Here is a 22137-nt window from a genome sequence, read left to right on the forward strand (position 1 = left end):
TATAAGGGAATTTGACTCTTATGTATTAGCATGGTTAAATTATAAATGTTTGATCCCCTGCTATCAATTAATGCCACACATTGTTAAGCACTACTGTATGTTACGCAGCAAAAAAGTTACTTTGAAAAGTAATGCATTACAATATTGTGTTACTCCCTTAAAAAGTAACTAACTGCGTTACTTAGTTACCTTTTAAGAAAAGTAATGCGTTGTTACTTTTGCATTACTTTTTCTGACCTGGGCTGGGATTTTGTTTTTTATGACATCATTGTTCTATTTCTGTGCAAATTTAAAAAGCCTTTCACAACAAATTTGGAATAATAAGCTGAACGAAATGCAAACCCACATGAGTACAGTAGAGGACGCAGCTCCAACAATACTTTAGCTGTGCCGCCGTTCTGGAAACGGATGAATAAGATACAGGAGAAGAAAGTTTAACACCTACTGCACCAATAAAAACTAAACAAAAAAAAATATATGTTTTTGCTTATGGTTTAACTGAATTATCAAAGGTCAGCAGCAAGTACATTGTCAATAAAATGAGATAAAAGGCATAAAATGTTTTATTTAAAACATTTATCTATTGGAGGTTGATTTAGCATTTAGCACAGATTTGATTCATTTTAAGAAATACTGAATCTTTTTGTGCAAGTGAGATGAGTAAATGGCTGTTCACATTTAGTCTAGAGCTAAAATAACCATCATGTTTACGCACAACGCTTTTGATTTTTTCCCCAGCACTGAGACAAAAGAGCTGTCAATGGGAAAAAGTAACCGGAATTACTTATTTGAAAAAGTAACTCTGATATTTTGCTGTAATTAAGTCGTTTTAAAAGTAATGTCCCACCCCCCAAACACAACACTGATGTTATGCTATGTTTGTTATCTGTTCCACCTTCAATAATAATAATATAAAAAACTAAATACAACGGCTTGACAGAAAAGTGTACTCAGTACTCTAAATATAAAGATATAATATATACATTTAAAGAAGTTACTCAAAAACAAAGTAAAATCATGGCTTACCTGGAGACTCTCTGAGTTACGAGTAAATGTCCAAGTGAGACAGCTCTGGGTGGGTGCAGTCGTTACACCAGTTTGACACTGGGAGAATGATTGCATGAGTATATAAATCTACCTTTTATTAAAAAAATATTCTAAAAGAAATGTGCATTTCATTTAATCTAATCGAATTTATTTAAATTTAATCGAAATTGATTTGTATGGCTGAAGCCATGTCATGCAATAAAAACTTATTTGAAAAAATAGTTCATGCTTAGAATAATGCAGGAACATACGAGGGTTTTAAACGGGAAGCACAAACTATACAAAAGTGGCAGCCTTTCCAGCACTCACTCCTTCAAGTGGACTATATTAGTGGAGTAATGTAAGGGAATAGTGAATGAGGGTATAAATTTGAACCACAGACTGTAAAAAAACAGAGCTTTTAACATTTAAACAGAGCTGTGCTCTCAGGTCACGCAGCGTCAGCGTCATCTGTTGCGTCAGAATACGCCGATCTGTGACGTCATCATGGACCACAATGCTCTTATTATGAAATTAGAAACTTTTCCTAAATTTTTAAAGACCTTCATAATTTGCAACTAACACAATTTAACTTTATTTGATAACTATACTAACTCAATTACACAAGCTGCATACTGTTTAAAAAGTACTACGATTATTAATACAATTCAGTAATAAGAATAATTTTAATCAAGCTGGTATGAACCCGCTACAAGTCTAACGTTACCCATCTAAAATACAGCCTACAGTTACATTTCAGACCATCATCCACGCAGCAAATCTCTTGCTCACCAAACTGCTCTAATCATCTCGGGTTTTAACCGATCATATAAGGAAAATTGACAGGATCACATGAAGAGTTTGCTTGCTTGTTGATGGTCGGCTGGTTGTTCGCGATGTGTGAAGTAAACTACTAAAGGAGACATTACACCTTTAAAATAAAAGTCCCGTTGCGATGATTTACAACGACCACTGAGGGCAGTCACGTTCCTCACGAGTGAACGCAGCATTTAGGGTTTCCTCTTCATCATTTAAAATTAAAAGTTCTAATGTTTAAACACAATATTTCAATCCGTTTTAAAATCTTATATGTAAAAATACATTTAGATCCCAGTCATTTAGAACAGATTTATCCAGTGACTGAAGAAAAATAAGGGCAAGACCAAACAATATTAGCACTACAATATTGAATGTCAAGAGTAAAGCACAGTACAAACGCAAAACAGCACTGTATATGATGAAAAGTAAACAGATTTAGTGTTTTATTTGTAAAATACTTAATTTAATTACAATGTATTGATATAGTGCTTTTAAAAATATATCATTCAAAACAGTAAGAGTAGTGCCTTATAATCTCAAATCAATCAAAACAAGGTTACAGGGGGAAAATAAGAATTATTATAATTATTGGTATAAAAAATTACAGCATTCTAGTCTAGTATTGTAAAATGAGAACATCTAAAGTTGAGTGATGTGGTGATGAGCAATGTGCTATTGACAGCTGAAGGTAGAGATGCAAGTCTTGCGTTGGTAGAATATTGTTCATAATGTTCAGTTAAAAAAAATGATACGTTTTTTTTTTTAAATCACTCTTTTTTGCTTTTCTGCTTTGATCTAAAACAACAGCGCATTAAGAAGAATTTGCACATTTTAAAACAGACGTAGAGGACTACAGTCAGGATAGTGAAAAGAAAAGCGAACACATCCAGACAGTGGTACTGGTACCAGGTAAGGTTGTGCGCTTCTACACGCAGGTGTTTAGCACCTTTATTGCGCATGACGAACTCAATCCAGAACACCGACTCATCCAAAGGCTTCATTGGTCTGTCATGATGAATCCTGGACAGACGCATTGCATTCTCTTTATACCTGCGGAGATGAAGAGATATAATGTAATATGTCTGTGTATACTGTGTCTGTGTTATTCAGTGCCAGCAGTGTAAATCAAATGATGTGAGTGACTCACGAGGGATCATTAATGATGGCGTTGAGTCCATCCACCAGCTCTTGCGGCTGCATGGTCTTGATGTTGTCCATAATAACTGCAACCCCTTTGGCCTTCATATGAGCCAAATTATCTGGCTGGTCACCAAACAAGGGGATCCCGACCATTGGAACAGCATGATATATGGCCTCATATATGCCATTAGTGCCTCCATGAGTGATAAACGCTCTGGTTTTAGGGTGGCCTGGATCAGGAGACAAACAACACATGAAGGGGACAGTTTATTGCGCAAACTCCCAATTAACAAAACTTTTAAGAAAACTTCTATTTCATGCATTCTGACACTGTTAAAGAGTTGGATTCTCATGATAAACACGCCCATCAACAAGCTTCGTTCAGGTTACGGAAGCCGTCTGCAGCGCTGTCGTTTTGTTTTTAGACCACAAAATCGACAATGTCCCTAAAGAAGTGTGTTTCTGGTTGTTAGGTAAAGATAACCTTGGTTAACTTCCCAAATAACCCAGCGTTAAGGAAACAGTGGGTGCAGTTTGCTTTCCCAGAGCAGGAACGGAGCTGTGCAAGTGTGTTTGTTTGCTCCCGGTCATGAGTCAAATCTGCAGGCGGTGATCGAAAGTGGATCAAATGTCTGTTTTGTTGGCAATTGGCGAGTAAGTGCTTATTATGTAAACATAAACGTATAATGAATATAAAGTTATCAAAGGATAATGCCATGATGCATTTTGTGTGTGTGTGTTCGCGCTTGTGACTCTTTAGCTTCGCCCACTGCAAGTCTGCATGAGTTTGTCTGTTTTACATTTACATTTTACATTTATGCATTTGGATAATTTTGTCCACAGCGACTTACATTGCATTCAAGGTATATTATTACATTATTGTCAATTCTTGCTTTCTCTCGGAATCGAACCCATGACCTTGGCATTGCTAGTGCCACGCTCTACTGGTTGAGCTACAGGAAAGTCTATGCGATTGGAGTTGGAGTGAGCTGGACTGGAGTTGGACTGAGCTATGCTGTTTTAGTACAGCATATTTGTCTTTTACAAATCTGATAAAACTAAAGACTCTTTGGAGATATGAAGGATGTAATACCACTCTGTATTGACTGAGACTGGCAGAAACTGTGTGTGTTATGTACCCATTAACAATTATCTTCATGTTTTTTTTAAACCCATGCGGACCTCATTTACACACACTACCAGGTTAATGTTTCATCATTTTCCTTTTTTTATTTTTATTTTTATTAAAAATAAATTAAAAGTTAAAAACAATGATAAATTATAATACAAACCCAATAAATCATTCTGAGGGATCCACTTATATATTCTGGTGTTTTCACCAAGAGTATCTGGCTTCTCTCCACCGTATCTCCATAAGACCTGTGAATAAAACACACAACCACACTCTCCACTGATCAGTGTATGATGACAAAGGTCTCAGTCAACTCCCTAGTTCAGTAGTCAGGGCACTGATCAGGGAGTCGGACATTTTAATCAGTCCTACAAGTGTACTGAAACATTGGCACTAAAAAAATCCCACAAAGCACTGTCAAAACCAGGGGAGCCTCGATGCTCACTATTTTCCTTTAATGGAAGTCCTGAAGCATGGAACATAAATCATGTGAGCCAATACACGATAATATAGTTGTTGTTTTTTAAAATACAAACCATTATTTAATAATATTTCAGTATAAACCTTTTTTTACAATCTATGGTATAAACACACATCACCAGTCTAGGCAGGTAATGAACATAATCTGGCAAACATTTATCATTTATTTACGGCTGAAAAGTTGCAGTAACAAGCAAATAATTTAACATGATGTAACATGATATTGCGCCAGAACGCTCACCACACACCAGCTGATTGGTGGAGAGAAGAACGAATGATTAAGCCAATCATTATATGGCGATTATTAGGAGGCCATGATGGACAGAGGCCAGTGGGCAAATTTGGGGATTTTTAACAAACACATAGAGTCGGGACCTCAGTTTAACGTCTCATCTGAAAGATGAAGATATTAGCTCTGCTGTTGTTCATAAATAAAAGTAATGATATCATACATGTTATACAATAATGTATGTTATACAACATTGTCATGTTTGCTGAAAAAAAGTCTTAAAGGGTTAGTTCACCCAAAAATGAAATTGATGTCATTAATAACTCACCCTAATGTCGTTCCACACCCATAAGACCTCCGCTCATCTTCAGAACACAGTTTAAGATATTTTATATTTAGTCCGAGAGCGTATGGAAGTGTACGCACACTATACTGTCCATGTACAGAAAGGGAATAAAAACATCATCAAAGTAGTCCATATGTGACATCAGTTAGTTAATTAGAATCTCTTGAAGCATCGAAAATACATTTTGGTCCAAAAATAACAAAAACAACTATTCTGCATTGTCTTCTCTTCCGCGTTTGTTTTCAAACCTCAAATAAAGATTAAAACGGTCATTAATCAGCGGATTGATTCATGATTCAGATCGCGTGTCAAACTGCTGAAATCACGTGACACTTGGGGATCTGAATCATGAATCAATCCAAAGATTCATGACAGTTTGAATCTTTATTTTAGCCTGACGTGGTCATACTCAATTCTAGTCAGAATATGAGTCTGAAACTGCTCCATTGGGCTGTGATTATGGGGCATGTTTCAACCGAACCAGGAAAGACCTCAATTGGATAGACCTACAACCAATCAGAGCAACGAAGCGACGCATCGTCAAATGTCAACAGAGCTCAACTGCACTGTGTTGCCAAGTCCGCATTTTTTTTAACCGCGGGTTGTTTTCTATGTCCGCGGGTTGAAGCGACTATTATGTGATATATAGACCCATGAGTGCGAATTTTGGCAGGCAACCTTGCCAAAATAACACACATTTTACCCCCCAAACTCCATTTTTTTTTTCGGAGAACCCCCGAGAAGCTATTGTTTTGGACTAGTAGTTGCCGGATTTTGTTGTAAAAACTTGGCAACCCTGTCTGCACGCACGCTGGAATAAACGATCTTTGCCGGTGTTGTAAAAAAATAAAAGAATTTAATGATACACAGAGTACTTACCCAACATGATCATCATTTCTGAGAGAAATTGTGAAGGTGAATGCAGATACAAACAAGCTCTCCGTTTAAGATTTGAACAAATATAATCCAAGCCCCTTTGATGACGAGATGATTACGTTATCATGTTGATCATCTGTCCGTCATCGTCTAAAGCCCGCCCTGATGATTTCATTGGTCCGAACAGTTTCTGTTCGGGGATAATTACTCCTCTATGGAGCGAGGCCAGACCGAACTGCCTGACCTAAAAATGTTGTGGCGAGGCTAAGTTCGGCTGGCATCCAGGCTATCTTTAATTGAGGTTTGAAAACAAACGCGGAAGAGAAGACAATGCTGAATAAAGTGACCAAAATGTATTTTCGATGCTTCAAGAGATACTAATTAACTAACTGATGTCACATATGGACTACTTTGATGATGTTTTTATTAGCTTTCTGGACATGGACAGTATAGTGTGTATACACTTAGATACGCTGCCGGACTAGATATAAAATATCTTAAATTGTGTTCTGAAGATGAACGGAGGTCTTACGGGTGTGGAACGACATTAGGGTGAGTCATTAATGACATCAATTTCATTTTTGGGTGAACAAACCCTTTAAGTGTTCCAAAGTGTAGCGAGTACTGTCCTTACCAGTGCTCTAATTTGTGTACATAATATACTGATTTACAACCTAGTCAAGGGAGCTGATTGCACCCAGTGAGATTTTAGAAACTCAATAAATGAGTAAATGTGACAATGTAATGAGAACTGAACTATGAACAATGAAATTAGTTTCCTTCATTAAAATCGCATAGAGAAGCAGTGCTTATGAGTTCATGATATTTATTGATATTACCTTCTGTGGGATCTGTGCCAGTGCAGAGGCGATCCTATTGCTCGTCTCATTGGGCATTTTGTCTATCAAAGACCCCAAAGTGAAGACCACAATCCCATCATCCCCTGAGCTCTGCACAAACTCCTCCATGTCCTACACATTAAAAGACATTGTGTGAAAAGGGACTCTGCATAATATATTTTTGCAAAATCAAATATGTCTTAAATAATGGCGGCAAGATCAGTGTTATTTGATAGCACTTTGCCCATTCACATGAAGGACTAGAACTTTAAAGTTTTAATAATAATTCTGATTCTATGAGAATAGGGAAGTCCACATCAGAGCAATGGATGAACCCAACCGACTTTAAAGTCGAGTCAAATTCAAAGCGTTATTGTCATATGCACAGTGAGGAAAACAAGTTTCCCAGTATAATGAAGTTCTTTCTTTGCTGTCCACATTGAATGCCAAGAAAAGTGCAAAGTATGTAAAATCCAATCAGAGCAGTTACTGGATCAACAACATTTGATTCACTTACTAAACTACAAATTATTTAAAACCATGATAATTCTCTTGGATTTACGATTCAAGTCATATGTTTTACATAATTCAGATCTTCAATTAACAGCAAAAGGGGAGAATATATATTAAAAAGAAAGACATGCACCTTGGGTAATGGCTTGGCGGGAGTGCAGTGAAGCCCTCCAATGTATTTGAAGTTGGGCAGGAATGGCCGTGGAAACTCAAAATCCCAGTAGGTTCGGATTAACCAGATATCAGCTTTACCCATCATCTCACAATAGGAAGTGGGCCGACCTGAAATGAGGTTAAATACAAGAAAAGCTCTTTCAACAGCATTTTTCACATGTTTATTTCCACTGAAAATAATTTCAGTTCATTCCTCAAATAAAACAAAATGTGTTTAACACTTTAAAAATCCAAAATTTCTTTTAAAATTTTAGTTTTAGACTTTTAATTCATGACCAGTGTTTTGTGTTGCTCTATCCTCTGCGGAGTCTGCACTGCAGTGTTCGTCAATACGTCATGTGTCAGGTCAGGGGTTACTCTTTCTCCGTAAATCCATGTGTAATGGCTAGTTATTTTAGTTTGTAAAGTTTCACCGCTCATCCTCACGTCCACTGGCTGTTGAGCGATCACAATGTGTTGCGTGATATCTCTGCGCCCAAGTGCTTCGACTGTGCTTCCCCATAATATAGTCCCAAGTCAATATCTGCCTAGAAAATCACCTAGTCTTAATCTGCATCACTATTTGTACTGATTGTGAATACACAGGCCACAAGAAGTAATAGGGTGGGTGTTGTTGTTTTTTTGGATCACTTTTTCTCAGGACATGCTAGCTGGCAACATAGGATTCCATTCATTATGCTAAGCTAAGTTAGCGGCGACCCTGCCAAACTAAAACAATGCATGCACTGAGACAAAAAAATGCATTTGCCCGTTGAAAAAGCCCTATTTCAAAAAAAACGGTGGAGTGTTCCTTTAAAGGCACAATGTGTAGTTTTTTGCTGTTAGAGTTTTTGCTACTAAAAACAAAGGCACAGCTTGATGATGCTAAGACGGAGAGTGGATTCATAAGAGATGTCGTCTTTACCTCACAGCTGGGAGAAACGAATCGGGACGGGACTTGGGCAGAAATCATGTTCATGGATGAGATTATAAACGCTACTGTAGTATAAAGCAGAGCAGAGCTGAGTGCTGTGGGAGCTGAGCAAGGCCACTGGAGTGATTGCTAATGAGAGACAAGCGTGACACGCAGCTGGAGAGCAGTGGAACTTTTATTTTGCCACAGTTGCCACTTCGGCTTCTTCCAGTCAAGCGTGGTGTAACGAAGCTCTGTTTTATCATATTAGATACATTTGAGCGTGTTGAAAATGATGTACTAACATTTATCTGTGTATTCGCTCGGCGGCAACTATGTGACACTTGTTGCACACTACAGTGAGCAAGATCGATATTAGTCAACATGGTAGGCTACTCAAGGTAAAAAATAAAAAATAAAAAAAAATATTCAAACAGCGTAACTAAACGCGTAGAGCTATATAGCAATGACTAGGTTTTTCCTTTGTCTAATAAAAACGTGTTTCTGGTGTTTTGATGGTTTCTACAAAATAAAACCGAAACTGATGGTAATGTGAGTATGATCATTCCTGGTAAAATAAAAACTCTACCTAATTTTAAACATTTTTGGTAACATCTGGGATAATGCAAGTGCACAAGTCATCAAAATATAACACCGTTCTAGTGGTTTTGGGTCATTTGAATCCAAAAAATCTTACATATTGTGCCTTTAATAAAAATGGGAAGTAGGCTATACTTACGTAAGGGTTTCTTTAACTCACCAAAATATTCTGTGTAATAGTTGTCAAATTTTTTCCAAGCAATAATGGCAAAGGCATCTTGAGAAAGGTAGAACAGCATATTGATGATTCGCTCAGTAAAGCTCATCTTGTCAGTGAGTTTACTCATGGCTCCAGGGACAAATGATGGTGGAGCTGGTATCTGACCACACATCCGCTCTGCAGTTTGTGCGATGGAGAATCGGAAGGTGTAAACCAAGGGAATGTCCAGCTCTTCAGCCACAATATCACTGCACGGGTAAATCGGATCTGACAGAACAACATCGAACTTTCCATTACGCAGTTTGTCCATCAACTCAGGAGATTTCAAAATGCCGTCACAGTATGACAGAGACATATCCTGAAGTTTGGAAGTAATCTTGTAGACTTTAATTTGAATCTGCAGTAAGTTTAACTCATCCATTTCATACATTGAGAAGTGCAGAAAATCCTCAAAGAAATCTCGCATCTCCTGTTCATCCATGGACACGCTGAAGGGCTGGTAGGAGAAGCGATCCGATTCTTTAGCTTTCATGAGGAGAGAGACATCCGGTACCAACACCGTGACATTGTGTCCCCTGTCAATCAATGTTTCCAACACAATCTTCAGATTGATCCAGTGACTGCCCTCAGTATACCAAACTAAAATATTCCCACATTCTGTAGGGCTGAACACAGTAAGGAAGAAAAGAAAACCGACTATGTGTCTCATGATTGCCCGAGAAAGCGTGAGATCAACAGTGTCCCGCCTCGAAACACAGTCCTTAACCTGATATATTACCAGTGCAAAGTCAAGGCGTTTATCAATAAAGTATTCAGGTAAAAAGCTGTAGGCCAACGAGAAAGGTAAAGGAAGTTCACGTGTAGCTTTTATCTTCTTTGTGATTGATAACTGGGGGAAAGTACCAACTATGTAGGCTGCGGTCTTTCAGCATATTTGTTCTATAGGCTACGATTAACCTTGACTGAACATTTTACGTTTCTCGTCGTAGTTCATGCATATTCATATTTCGCAAGGACCATATGCAAGGTCCAATAAAGTTTATGGTTTTCCCCTTTCTCTGTTTATGACTTTCCGCGTTCACTTTAAATGTAAACAGAGTTGATTATCAGTCATTTGAATGGGCAGAGCAGAGAGCACAGTTTCTGTTAGTCATGTTCATACATGAACCTTTATGGCAAGCCGTTTTAGCATTTCATGCCCTTGTTTGTTGGCCTGCTCGGGGCTAGTTCTAGACATTTGGAGGCCCAAGGCAAAATTTATGTTTAAGTGAGTTTACTCACTTCGGGCACCACACCACTCAAAAAACATAAGATTCCCAACGTTTTTATTCATAGGCCTACATTTCATTTGTAGAGAGAGTCTGGGCACTCTCCATTAACAAGTGTTTACTTCTGCAAAGGCAGGAACTCTGTTGAAGTTCAAAACTCTGCCCTGAGCCACTCTAGATCTGCCATAACCAATCGCTAACGTTTGATCGTGAGGTCATGCGCCCTTCCTGTTTCTCAAAAATCCGTCAAAATAAATGTGCAGGCCACCTGATAAAACCATAGGATAAAACCTAAAACTTATTCGGATTGTGATTTATTCACGCCACGGTTTCACAGAGTTTTTTGATCGGGAACATGATTGTATGCTGTAAATAAAATGTCATATGCTTGGTATGATAATAAATGCTGCTATAAATAACTGACCAATTCAAATGTTTACATGCTTTTTTTTATTTGTTTGAGCGGTGATGAATATTGCTCTTGTAAATACTTGCCAGCAGTTTAAAGAAATACAAGTCTAGAAATGCATCCAAATAACAGCAAAGCACAACCGTACGGTTCTCTGCAGTGGTCAAAAATGATTATAAACAGTGAATTTTGAAGTTATATATTCTAGAAAACTCAGAGATGTGGATTCAGCCAGCTATTACATCACCACACGACCTTGGTGTTTGTCAAAAGCAGTAGGTAACTCGGCTGGGGATTTTTACGCAGGTGGTGGGAATTAACGGACCGCAATAAAATAACTATAAAAGCCGGCCCCTAAATTAAATGATGGTAATACCTTCCGACCCCATGAGAAACACTTACTGTCCGAATAGAGCTTCAGCCAAGTTGCAATTACAATTAGGCCTATATCTGCATTTATGTTAACCTACACTTTCAAACATGAAAATGTAATTTATTAATATGTATTCGTGTCAAAATGGCATATAAACATCTTTTCCTAATCTATTTTGCCTAGCAACGCTTCCAACACGCTCGCGTGTCGCGTGAAAAATAGGCGTCTCTTCTATTTGAAGCATGCATGCGTTTTCCGCGTGGCTCGGACCGCTCGTCTGACGCAGGTCGAAATAAAAACGGACACGCCACGCAGCCGAGACGCTCACGGCACGCTTGCAGTGTGTCCCCGGCCCAAATACCAAACATTTAAATATTCTTCTGTTATTGAAAAACTGTTGCTTTAATTACCTTTAACAAAAGTTAAAATTGCTACTTAATGCCACGTTCCTGACAACCCATTTCCCGTGTTTTTCAAACCTACCAGTGAAAGTGCACTGGAACGGCCGTTAAACCCATTATTTCCCACCCGTGAACATGGCAGCCCCTACGGATGTGGTGTTTATGAAGCTTTTTTAGTGGTAGCTTGTTCTCAGTCCATTGAGTGCAAGAATAAATAAATACCAAATACATTTCCAAATGTAATGTAAAATAAAAGGTATAACAGCTTCTCTTGCCTTATGCTCCGTTTTTCTCCTCCGTTTCCCTCAAATGAGCAAGGAGTAAGCACCTTTGGCAATAGAAATGATTGTAAATGAGTTTAAGCGCTGTACGGTCCGACATGATTTGTTTACATCTAGCTACCACAATTTCTGGAATGCTACAAAGTCGTGAGTCATGGTTTGAATTAGTAACTTGCGGGCTGACAAAACTGCCTGCAATGCAGCCTAAATCTACAACATGTTTTAAACCCTCAAATATTAGATCAAATTAGTGCACAATCAACTTTGCACTGCTGCCTGCGATTGTGTTAAAGATCAGACAAATTTCCACATGCATCTTCAAAACTGGATGTTTTGGGAAGTTCTACAGCAAGTTTTTGTGCCATCAAGTGGTTTTAGAGAAAAAATAAATAATATATAGCCGCGCGGAAAACGCGTGCATGCTTCAAATAGAAGAGACGCCTAATTTTCACGCGAAACGTATAATATATATATATATATACATTCACGAATACATATTGATCAAATACTTATTTTCCTATATATATAGTGAGGAAAATAAATATTTATTTATTTATTTATTTTCCTCACTATATATATAGAAAAATAAGTATTTGAACACCATGCTATTTTGCAAGTTCTCCCACTTAGAAATCATGGAGGGGTCTGAAATTGTCATCGTAGGTGCATGTCCACTGTGAGAGACATAATCTAAAAAAAAGAATCCAGAAATCACAATGTATGATTTTTTTTAACTATTTATTTTTATGATACAGCTGCAAATAAGTATTTGAACACCTGAGAAAATCAAAGTTGATATTTGGTGCAGTAGCCTTTGTTTGCAATTACAGAGGTCAAACATTTCCTGTAGTTTTTCACCTGGTCTGCACACACTGCAGGAGGGATTTTGGCCCACTCCTCCACACAGATCTTCTCTAGATCAGTCAGGTTTCTGGCCTGTCGCTGAGTAACACTGAGTTTAAACTCCCTCCAAAGATTCTCTATTGGGTTAAGGTCTGGAGACTGCTAGGCCACGCCAGAATCTTGATATGCTTCTTACAGAGCCACTCCTTGGTTATCCTGGCTGTGTGCTTCAGGTCATTGTCATGTTAGAAGACTCAGCCTTGAGCCCTCTTCAATGCTCTAACTGAGGGAAGGAGGTTGTTCCCCAAAATCTCCCAATACATGACCCCGTCCTCTCCTTAATATTGTGCAGTCGCCCTGCCCCATGTGCAGAAAAACACCCCAAAGTTCTATTTTGGTCTCATCTGACCACATGACTTTCTCCCATGACTCCTCTGGATCATCCAAATGGTCTTTGGCAAACTTAAGACGGGCCTGGACATGTGCTGGTTTAAGCAGGGGAACCTTCCATGCCATTCATGATTTCAAACCATGACGTCTTAGTGTATTATCAACAGTAACCTTGGAAACGGTGGTCCCAGCTCTTTTCAGGTCATTGACCAGCTCCCGTGTAGTTCTGGGCTGATTTCTTATTTCTTTATGTATATACAGTGAGGAATATGTATATGTATGTGTGTGTGTGTGTGTGTGTGTGTGTGCGTGTGTGTGTGTGTGTGTGTGTGTGTGTGTGTGTGTGTGTGTGTGTGTGTGTGTGTGTGTGTGTGTGTTTCGCCCAGAATTTAGTGAAACTGTGGTGGGTGGACCTCAGTCCCTCTAGGGAGGTCTGAGGGCATTGACTTTGACTGAACTTTAAAGGGGACTAAAAGCTCTTTTTAGTTGTGATATAGTGTCTCAGTCTACTTTACACTACATACTACTACTACTAATAATAATAATAATGATAATAATATGTAATATGTAATATAAATGTGATATTATTCCTATGACAGAGTAATATCCAACAAATGCACAAAAAAAAAAAAACTGTCCAAATATTGCGTAACTGGTGCCCTGAGAAGAAACAAAACAGATAATGATAAAAAATGTCTGATGTTGTTCTGCTTTGAGTTTATGGTTGATATATCACCCAACACTTCTTTATTTTTAAATTAAACTGAACTTTCAAACTGCTGATTTCCTGGTTTAAAAGGGGGGTGGCTCCAAGCTCCAAGCTCAGGCATTTGTCAGGTTAGAAGACATATTGAATTTCACACAAATTAAAATGTGAGGTGTACACGTCTTTACAATGGCATGCATTGTATTTTTCCCTGTAAAGCTGCAAATGCTACGCATGTAGGGTGTTACTGACCTTCATGACCCTACAGTTAATCTTTACATGCCCCATGTTTGCTTGAGCCAAAAAGCATAATAGCAAAAAACTAAGCTCAAAATGCCTAAAAAAAATACATAATTTTAATTTTGTATGACTCAACATACATAAAACTAACTAAAAAGATTGCATTTTAACAGATGAACCTTTAATATACTATTACAAATGTTAACCTGGATTTTGCAAATATTTAAACATGAATACCCAAGATTAATTACCAACTCAGGTTTAAAAAATTAAAAGTATGAAAGATAAAACAATTATGATTTTAAGTGTGAAAAGTGCACACACACACACACACACACACACACACACACAAAATACTGAAGTACAAACAGATGCCTTTATGTGTATACAAATAAACAAATTTATTTTAAATTCAAATAGAATCTGTGTTGGTGGGATGGTTGAAATATGTTTAGGATAAATTGCTGGTGAATTTTTAATAAGTATAACATGTTCCTAGAGCAACGTCTTTGTTGATCCTGGAACAACATTCCAATTAGATTAGATTTAAAATTAGATTAGACCAATTAGATTTAAAGGGTTAGTTCACCCAAAAATGAAAATTATTTAATTAATGACTCACCCTCATGTCGTTGGACACCCGTAACACCTTCGTTCATCTTCGGAACACAAATGAAGATATTTTTGTTGAAAGCTGATGGCTGAGAAAGGCTTCAGAAAGGCCTCCATTGGCATTCAGTACATTCCCACTCACAAGACCCATAAAGGCACTAAACACGTCGATACGATACTTTATCCGCCGCGTGATAGTGGCGCTCCTCTCCTCTTCCGGGTCATGAACAGCGGATCTGCGTCATATTCTCACGCATGCGTCGAGTTTACGTCAATAACTTGGTGGATAAAGTCGTTACTTTGATTTTTGTGCACACAATAACTTTTTTCTTCGCATTGTAAAATTATTGTACAGCCACTGTAGTGAGATGGACTTTGTATCGATGTGTTTAGAGCCTTTATGGGTCTTGTGAGTGGGAATGTACTGAATGCAAATGGAGGCCTTTTTGACGCCTTTCTCAGCCATCAGCTTTCAACAAAAACATCTTCATTTGTGTTCTGAAAATGAACGAAGGTGTTACGGGTGTCCAACGACATGAGGGTGAGTAAATAATGAAATCATTTTCATTTTTTTGGGTGAACTAACCCTTTAAGGGACAAGTTTACTGTTTATGCCACGTTTGGCTTACAGCCGGGGTTAGGTGCTTCTACATCAGTGTTATTCACTACCATTTCCCTCTGATTTTAGGGATCACTTATGAGTAGGGTTAGGAATACGACTACATTTTTGGATAAAAATGTAGTTCTCGGATCAACAAAATATGCTGACCCAGAAACGTCTTACTTGGCAAAATCACAGAGACCATTTCATAGTATGTTTGTAGCACAAGTCTTTTAAGGGGTGATGAATTGAGAAATCAACTTTCCCTTGAGCTTTTGATATATATATATATATATAAGGTCATGATAATATACAATTATCCTGTAAGTTTCAGAGCTGAAAACTTTCTTTTTTAGTCAAAGAAAAGCTTTTATAGACACCAGGGCCAGAAAACGATCGAGATCTTCATTCTTATGTCATAGCGCTACGAAACATCACCTCTTCAGAACGTGTAATTCAGGAGCCCTGCCCACCGACTCATGGAGCTGATCGGCTCTAGCCAGCAGCAATAAACATGCTGAAGAAGATAGCAAGATATTGTGGAAGAACACAGTCGCTGCATAAGCTTCCTTCGGATCCTAATATTAGGAATGTGTGATGCTTCATTTATTTTTAATGAAGTTCCAGCTCACGTGGGGAAGAACGTTTGTGTGTTCACTTCATTTCACTGCAGAATCGTTCATAAACAAGCCTCAAGTGCTGGATTTGCAGACACAATGTTGTGCCTTCTATATTAGATCCGACAGGGATGGTGCAACAAACTTTTGATTTTTGAACGTGATTAAAAAATTCTATTTTTATATGTAATAGTAGTCCTGAGGCTGTACCAGATCAAAATGTACGCCCGTTGGCAGAAATTATTTCTTGATCTGGGCGCGCACGTGTGTGTGTGTGTGTGAGCGTGTGGTTCGCGCTTATATCGACTGATCGTGCGGGTGCGGGCCTTGTAATACAATCGCGGGTGGATCAGAATAAAATGTTTGTTTGATAAAGGCAAGTTGCAGTTGCCGCTTTCAAAATAATCTCTCCTTCATGTGAATTGAACTGACAGGGGCTAGATATGACAGCGGAGCTGAAGCTCATTAAATATGCAAATCTTATCCAATCGTAGCCGTGGGCGTTTACTTCCAAGTCTCCAGTGCGGCACGCCCATTAAACCCAGTGTTCAGAAGACAGCCTCAAAACCAGTGTAGAAAATAGCCTATTGCTTATTAGTTACGATGTTTTGTATGTAAAAAACACAAACATTTAAAAAAAAGAAAAAAAGACAGTTCACGACACCTTTAAAAATAAATCTTCTGTCTCCAAATGACCACTAAGGGCCACAATGTATTGCTTACTGGTGTTGTGTTATAAATAAGAGCCCAACAATATAGCTAGATCCCAAATATACATATATTAAAAGTTTAACATTTCAAGTGTAAATCATTTGAAAACATTTAAAATGAATAAATCATACAGAATGTTCAAAGCAATGCAAAACACTATCACTCTTTTTTGCTTTTCTGCTGTGATCTAAAACAGCAGCGCATTATGAAGAATTTGCACATTTTAAACCAGACGTAGAGGACTACAGTCAGGATAGTGAAAAGAAAAGCGAACACATCCAGACAGTGGTACTGGTACCAGGTCAGGTTGTGCGCTTCTACACGCAGGTGTTTAGCACCTTTATTGCGCATGACGAACTCAATCCAGAACACCGACTCATCCAAAGCCTTCATTGGTCTGTCATGATGAATCCTGGACAGACGCATTGCATTCTCTTTATACCTGCGGAGATGAAGAGATATAATGTAATATGTCTGTGTATACTGTGTCTGTGTTATGCAGTGCCAGCAGTGTAAATCAAATGATGTGAGTGACTCACGAGGGGTCATTAATGACGGTGTTGAGTCCATCCACCAGCTCTTGCGGCTGCATGGTCTTGATGTTGTCCATAATAACTGCAACCCCTTTGGCCTTCATATGAGCCAAATTATCTGGCTGGTCAGCAAACAAGGGGATCCCGACCATTGGAACAGCATGATATATGGCCTCATATATGCCATTAGTGCCTCCATGAGTGATAAACGCTCTGGTTTTAGGGTGGCCTGGATCAGAAGACAAACATGGATTAACAATCATGGAAAAGCAAAAGTCATTGGGACAGATTATATGAAGTAAACTCCAAATTACACAACCAAGACTCAAGAAGAATTTAAACAGTGCAAATAATAAATTGTTGTATAGCCTACTGAATAAATAATGGCCTATAAGAATAGAATGACAGGATTTTTTTAAACCCTCCGCCTAATTTTCTAATTTTCTTCCAATGTTACCTTTAGTGTATTTTTTTTAAACTATTTTTAAGCAGGAATGCTTTTTTTTAATATAATCTTTTCATATATTTAAAAATATATAAATGAAAGTATTTGTATTTGCTTTAAAAAAGTTGCATACAATGATAAATCATAATACAAACCCAATAAATCATTCTGAGGGATCCACTTATATATTCTGGTGTTTTCACCAAGAGTATCTGGCTTCTCTCCACCGTATCTCCATAAGACCTGTGAATAAAACACACAACCACACTCTCCACTGATCAGTGATAATAACGAGATTATAAAGAAACTACTTGAGTAAATGTTCACAAAACTACTTTCCTTTATTAAAATCACATAGATCAGCAGTGTTTATGAGTTCATGATGTTTGGGTGGAACAGATGTAAGAATGGTCAGTTACCTTCTGTGGGATCTGTGCCAGTGCAGAGGCGATCCTATTGCTCGTCTCATTGGGCATTTTGTCTATCAAAGACCCCAAAGTGAAGACCACAATCCCATCATCCCCTGAGCTCTGCACAAACTCCTCCATGTCCTACACATTAAAAGACATTATGATCGTATAGTGTGAATATGTACACTGATCACTGTTAATTCAAGTGCAAATGACTCGAGTCATTTCTTTTTAGTTAATAAAAAATATAAAATAAAGTTTGTACATTTTGTTTTTATGTTTAAGTTGCATACAATCACAATTGAGCTAATATAAATGACGCAAAAAGACTTGAGCCACTGCTGACTCCAGAGGAGATAAAATGATAGACATTGTGAGCGTACGCCACCTTGGCAGTTGATGTATCTCAGTATGCCACTGCAGTTGAGGTAGAATCCAGGAGGCCGAGGCTGCATGCCCATTACATACAGTGCCCCAATATATTCTGGAGCCATCTGTTGTGACAAAAACATGCCTGGATACTTGTTCTAAGGGCCCTCCGGCCCATGGGGACGTGGGGAGACAGGGACAGCTCAAAGGACCTTGTACTGTTATGCCTGACCCTCAAAGGCAAACCACAGAAAAGGTCTGTGTCGAGGTAGAATCACGATGTGAAAGTATGTGTCCTTCAGGTCGATTGATGTGAACCAATCTTAGGAATGAATGCATGTGATGATGCACTTCTGCGCTAGCATCTTAAACAAAAGCTTGGAAAGGGCCCAATTCAAGACACACAGATCAAAGTTCAAACATAACCTACCACCTTTCTTGGGTATGATGAATTTAGGGCTGTAAAACCCACGATCTCCATGCACAGAACATGGACGTTTTTGCCTGCCACCGTTTGGACGTACAGCTGCATGGTAAGCCTTGGCAGCCAGCTGCCGTTGTCTTACATCTCTTGGACTTGAGACGCGGACAATTCTGCTAGATGGCAGCAACTTTGCAATTGCATGCTCCACCTGGGGAATGTTCTCGTAACCCCTGGCAGCCCCACCATCAAGCGTAGTGAGAGCGGAGAAGATTGGGAAGCAGCTTCGGGCAGTAAAAGTTGCCTTACACAACTTAAAAATCTCCTCATGCACTTCCGGAACCGTTGTGGCTGTGAACCACATGCCGCACCCAGGAACCAAACATCCAACGGTAAGTGCTTGGGACAAGGTGGAGGGTTCCTCTCCAAGCCCTCGGGCAAGCATGGCTGTCAACTCTGCATCATCTTCCTCTGCGCAGGACAATAGCCCATCTCTTCACTCTGAGATCAGATGTCAATATGCTAGGTCCATGAGAAGGACCACCATCATTCGGCACAGAACACTGCAGAGGAGTGGGAGGTCCGTGGGGACTGGCTACCCCAAATTTACCCCTTTAGGTCTCCCCGAGTGTTAACCATGCTTGTGGCTCTGCGTTGCACGCTGCGTGCTGGGTAACAGCAGAAGGGAATCGATCGCTCACAAGGAAGGAGTCTCACCACAGTGTTAACATGGTCATATTCTTGCAATGAGGAGATGAACCATCCATGAACACGGTCTCAGCATGCTTTCAGCAGTGATCGTGGCGGTCAGATGAAAACAGATTCAGACAAATTCCACTCACCAATTCAACTGGCTGGTGATCCCTAGTGAGTCCCCATTTGTCAGTCGACATAACATAGTAGCGACTGACAGATGGGGAAATGCAAGTTATTACTGATTTAAGTGTATGTTCTTGAACCACCAACTTTTTTTGACCTTTTTGCGTTGCTTGTGTTTGGCATAGCACCTAATTTCTTCCATAATTGGAAGAATTATGTGTGCTAGATAATTTGTTCAGATATCCTATCCTTTTAACAACAACAAATGAGGTAGAATCTTTAAAAAGACAGATGCACCTTGGGTAATGGCTTGGCGGGAGTGCAGTGAAGCCCTCCAATGTATTTGAAGTTGGGCAGGAATGGCCGTGGAAACTCAAAATCCCAGTAGGTTCGGATTAACCAGATATCAGCTTTACCCATCATCTCACAAAAGGAAGTGGGCCGACCTGAAATGAGGAGTGCATAATAGCTTTACACAAACAAAAAAAATTGTTGCACACTGTGTATTTAAGACATGCTTCATACATAAATGCAAATCTGTAAATGCCATATGAAGAAGTTTGAAACCGTAGGAAAAACGGATTGGTTGATGGTCCAAGAATTCATAAACCCTTTATTTGGTGACTATCAGCATGACTAAACTGAAATGTGTCCCTTATATTGATTACATGCTGTGATGATGACAAATGTCCGCACTGTGCACTGATCATTTCTCTTTCAGAGTTTGAAGGAATATTCTGAGTTAGTTGAAGGTAAGCTCCATCAACATAATTTGGGGCATGTTGATTACACTTAAAATAAATTAAAATAATTTAAATTTGTTCCCCAGATGAAGCTAAATATCTTAGTTAACAGTAAGGTTTAAAATAGAAAAGAGTCATGCTCAGGCCAATGATTTATTAGCTTATATGGGTTTGAAACTACATGATGTGACAGAATTAATTTGTCAGTAAACTCTCCGGAAACTTTCTTTAACTCACCTAAATATTCTGTGTAATAGTTGTCATATTTTTTCCAAGCAATAATGGCAAAGGCATCTTGAGAAAGGTAGAACAGCATATTGATGATTCGCTCAGTAAAGCTCATCTTGTCAGTGAGTTTACTCATGGCTCCAGGGACAAATGATGGTGGAGCTGGTATCTGACCACACATCCGCTCTGCAGTGTGAGCGATGGAGAATCGTAATGTGTAAACCAAGGGAATGTCCAGCTCTTCAGCCACAATATCACTGCACGCGTAAATCGGATCTGACAGAACAACATCGAACTTTCCATTACGCAGTTTGTCCATCAACTCTGGAGATTTCAAAATGCCGTCACAGTGTGCCAGAGACATATACTGATGTTTGGAAGCTAACTGATAACATTTGATTGCAATCTGCAGCAAACTTAACTCATCCATCTCATACACTGAAAAATGCAGAAATTCTTCAATGAACTGTTGCATCTCCTGTTCATCCATGGACACGCTGAAGGGCTGGTAGGAGAAGCGATCCGATTTTTTAGCTTTCATGAAGAGAGAGGCATCCGGTACCAACACCGTGACATTGTGTCCCCTGTCAATTAATGTTTCCAACACAATCTTCAGATTGATCCAGTGACTGCCCTCAGTATACCAAACTAAAATATTCCCACATTCTGTAGGGCTGAACACAGTAAGTAGAGAAAGAAATAGTACGAGTCTCATGATTGCCAGTGATAGATTGTGAGATATTTAGTCTCTTACCTCATGTGCTGAACAGTCTGGTATAATTATTAACATAGTATATAGATTTTGACAAGTCATGGTGCTCATAAATCAACAGGGTAAAAGGTAGAGGCCAAAGAGAAAGGTAAAGAAGGTTAATTACAGCTTTAAAAATGTGTTATTAGAAATCACTCTTTATTACAATATTTGAAGCAGAATTGTGTCCCACCCTATGTATCTAATTCATGGTGAGAAAAAACTTTTTATTCTCATTATTACAAGTATTGAACCTTACAGCAAGTGCAAATCTACTCTCATGGTAGGCTTACTTGTTTTTGAGCTTGATGGCTTTATACATTTAACGGCCGTTTCCTCACGTGTGATTAACGCACAGAGGTGATTTACTGCGGACGCAAGCATCAGTTGTGCGCTCAGTTATTAATGGCATTTAAAAATGGAATTCAATATCCAGTAGAATGCATGTAGTGATTCCATTTTTGTGCTCCACTATCGTACTTTTTTTAGCAATAGCAGTGATATAAATGAAAACCAGCAGCTGATTGGACAGATGCACAGACCCAAGTCACATATATCTAATCACCTGCTTTTTTATGTTTCTTATGGGCCAATGAGGGTCTTTTTTTGTTCGCGCTGAAGTAAATACATAGGGTAGTTAAAGGGGTGATGAATTGAGGAATCAACTTTTCCTTGAGCTTTTGATATATAAAAGGTCGTGGTAATATAAGAAAAGCTTTTATAGACACCAGGCTCAGCAA

At 38.7% G+C, this 22137-nt stretch overlaps 1 protein-coding gene across 3 annotated transcripts; it reads right to left on the bottom strand.

Annotated features, from left to right (window-relative positions):
* Positions 1-2313: 2313 nt before the first annotated feature.
* LOC137071495 (UDP-glucuronosyltransferase 2A2-like) lies at positions 2314-21368 on the bottom strand. 3 transcript variants are annotated; one of them, XM_067439554.1, is made up of 8 exons: positions 20656-21368; positions 19002-19003; positions 9227-9851; positions 7534-7682; positions 6888-7019; positions 4278-4365; positions 2993-3215; positions 2314-2895 (listed from the first exon to the last, which is right to left on the bottom strand). In XM_067439554.1, exons 1-8 carry the CDS (start codon positions 21359-21361, stop codon positions 2613-2615), a joined length of 2208 nt encoding a protein of 735 aa, XP_067295655.1. In that variant the 5' UTR covers positions 21362-21368; the 3' UTR covers positions 2314-2612. The 3 variants fall into 3 exon arrangements, with proteins under 3 accessions (XP_067295655.1, XP_067295653.1, XP_067295654.1); XM_067439552.1 differs by lacking the exons at positions 19002-19003; positions 20656-21368 and having other exon boundaries at positions 9206-10109; XM_067439553.1 differs by lacking the exons at positions 2314-2895; positions 2993-3215; positions 4278-4365; ... (2 more) ...; positions 9227-9851; positions 19002-19003 and adding exons at positions 16728-17120; positions 17218-17440; positions 17812-17899; positions 18076-18207; positions 19973-20121.
* Between the last annotated feature and the right edge of the window lie 769 nt (positions 21369-22137).

This window comes from Pseudorasbora parva, chromosome 3 (assembly GCF_024679245.1).
Source record: "Pseudorasbora parva isolate DD20220531a chromosome 3, ASM2467924v1, whole genome shotgun sequence".
Classification (NCBI taxonomy): domain Eukaryota; kingdom Metazoa; phylum Chordata; class Actinopteri; order Cypriniformes; family Gobionidae; genus Pseudorasbora; species Pseudorasbora parva.

Bases quoted from the DNA above. Each gene is read 5' to 3' on its own strand.
- LOC137071495 (XM_067439554.1), bottom strand. From the start codon at position 21,361: ATGAGACTCGTACTATTTCTTTCTCTACTTACTGTGTTCAGCCCTACA. The intron at 4,366-6,887 runs GTAATATCAATA...TTTTATTCACAG, and splicing joins TGGCACAGATCCCACAGAAG to GTCTTATGGAGATACGGTGG. The intron at 3,216-4,277 runs GTTTGTATTATA...CTCCTGATCCAG, and splicing joins CCCTCAGAATGATTTATTGG to GCCACCCTAAAACCAGAGCG.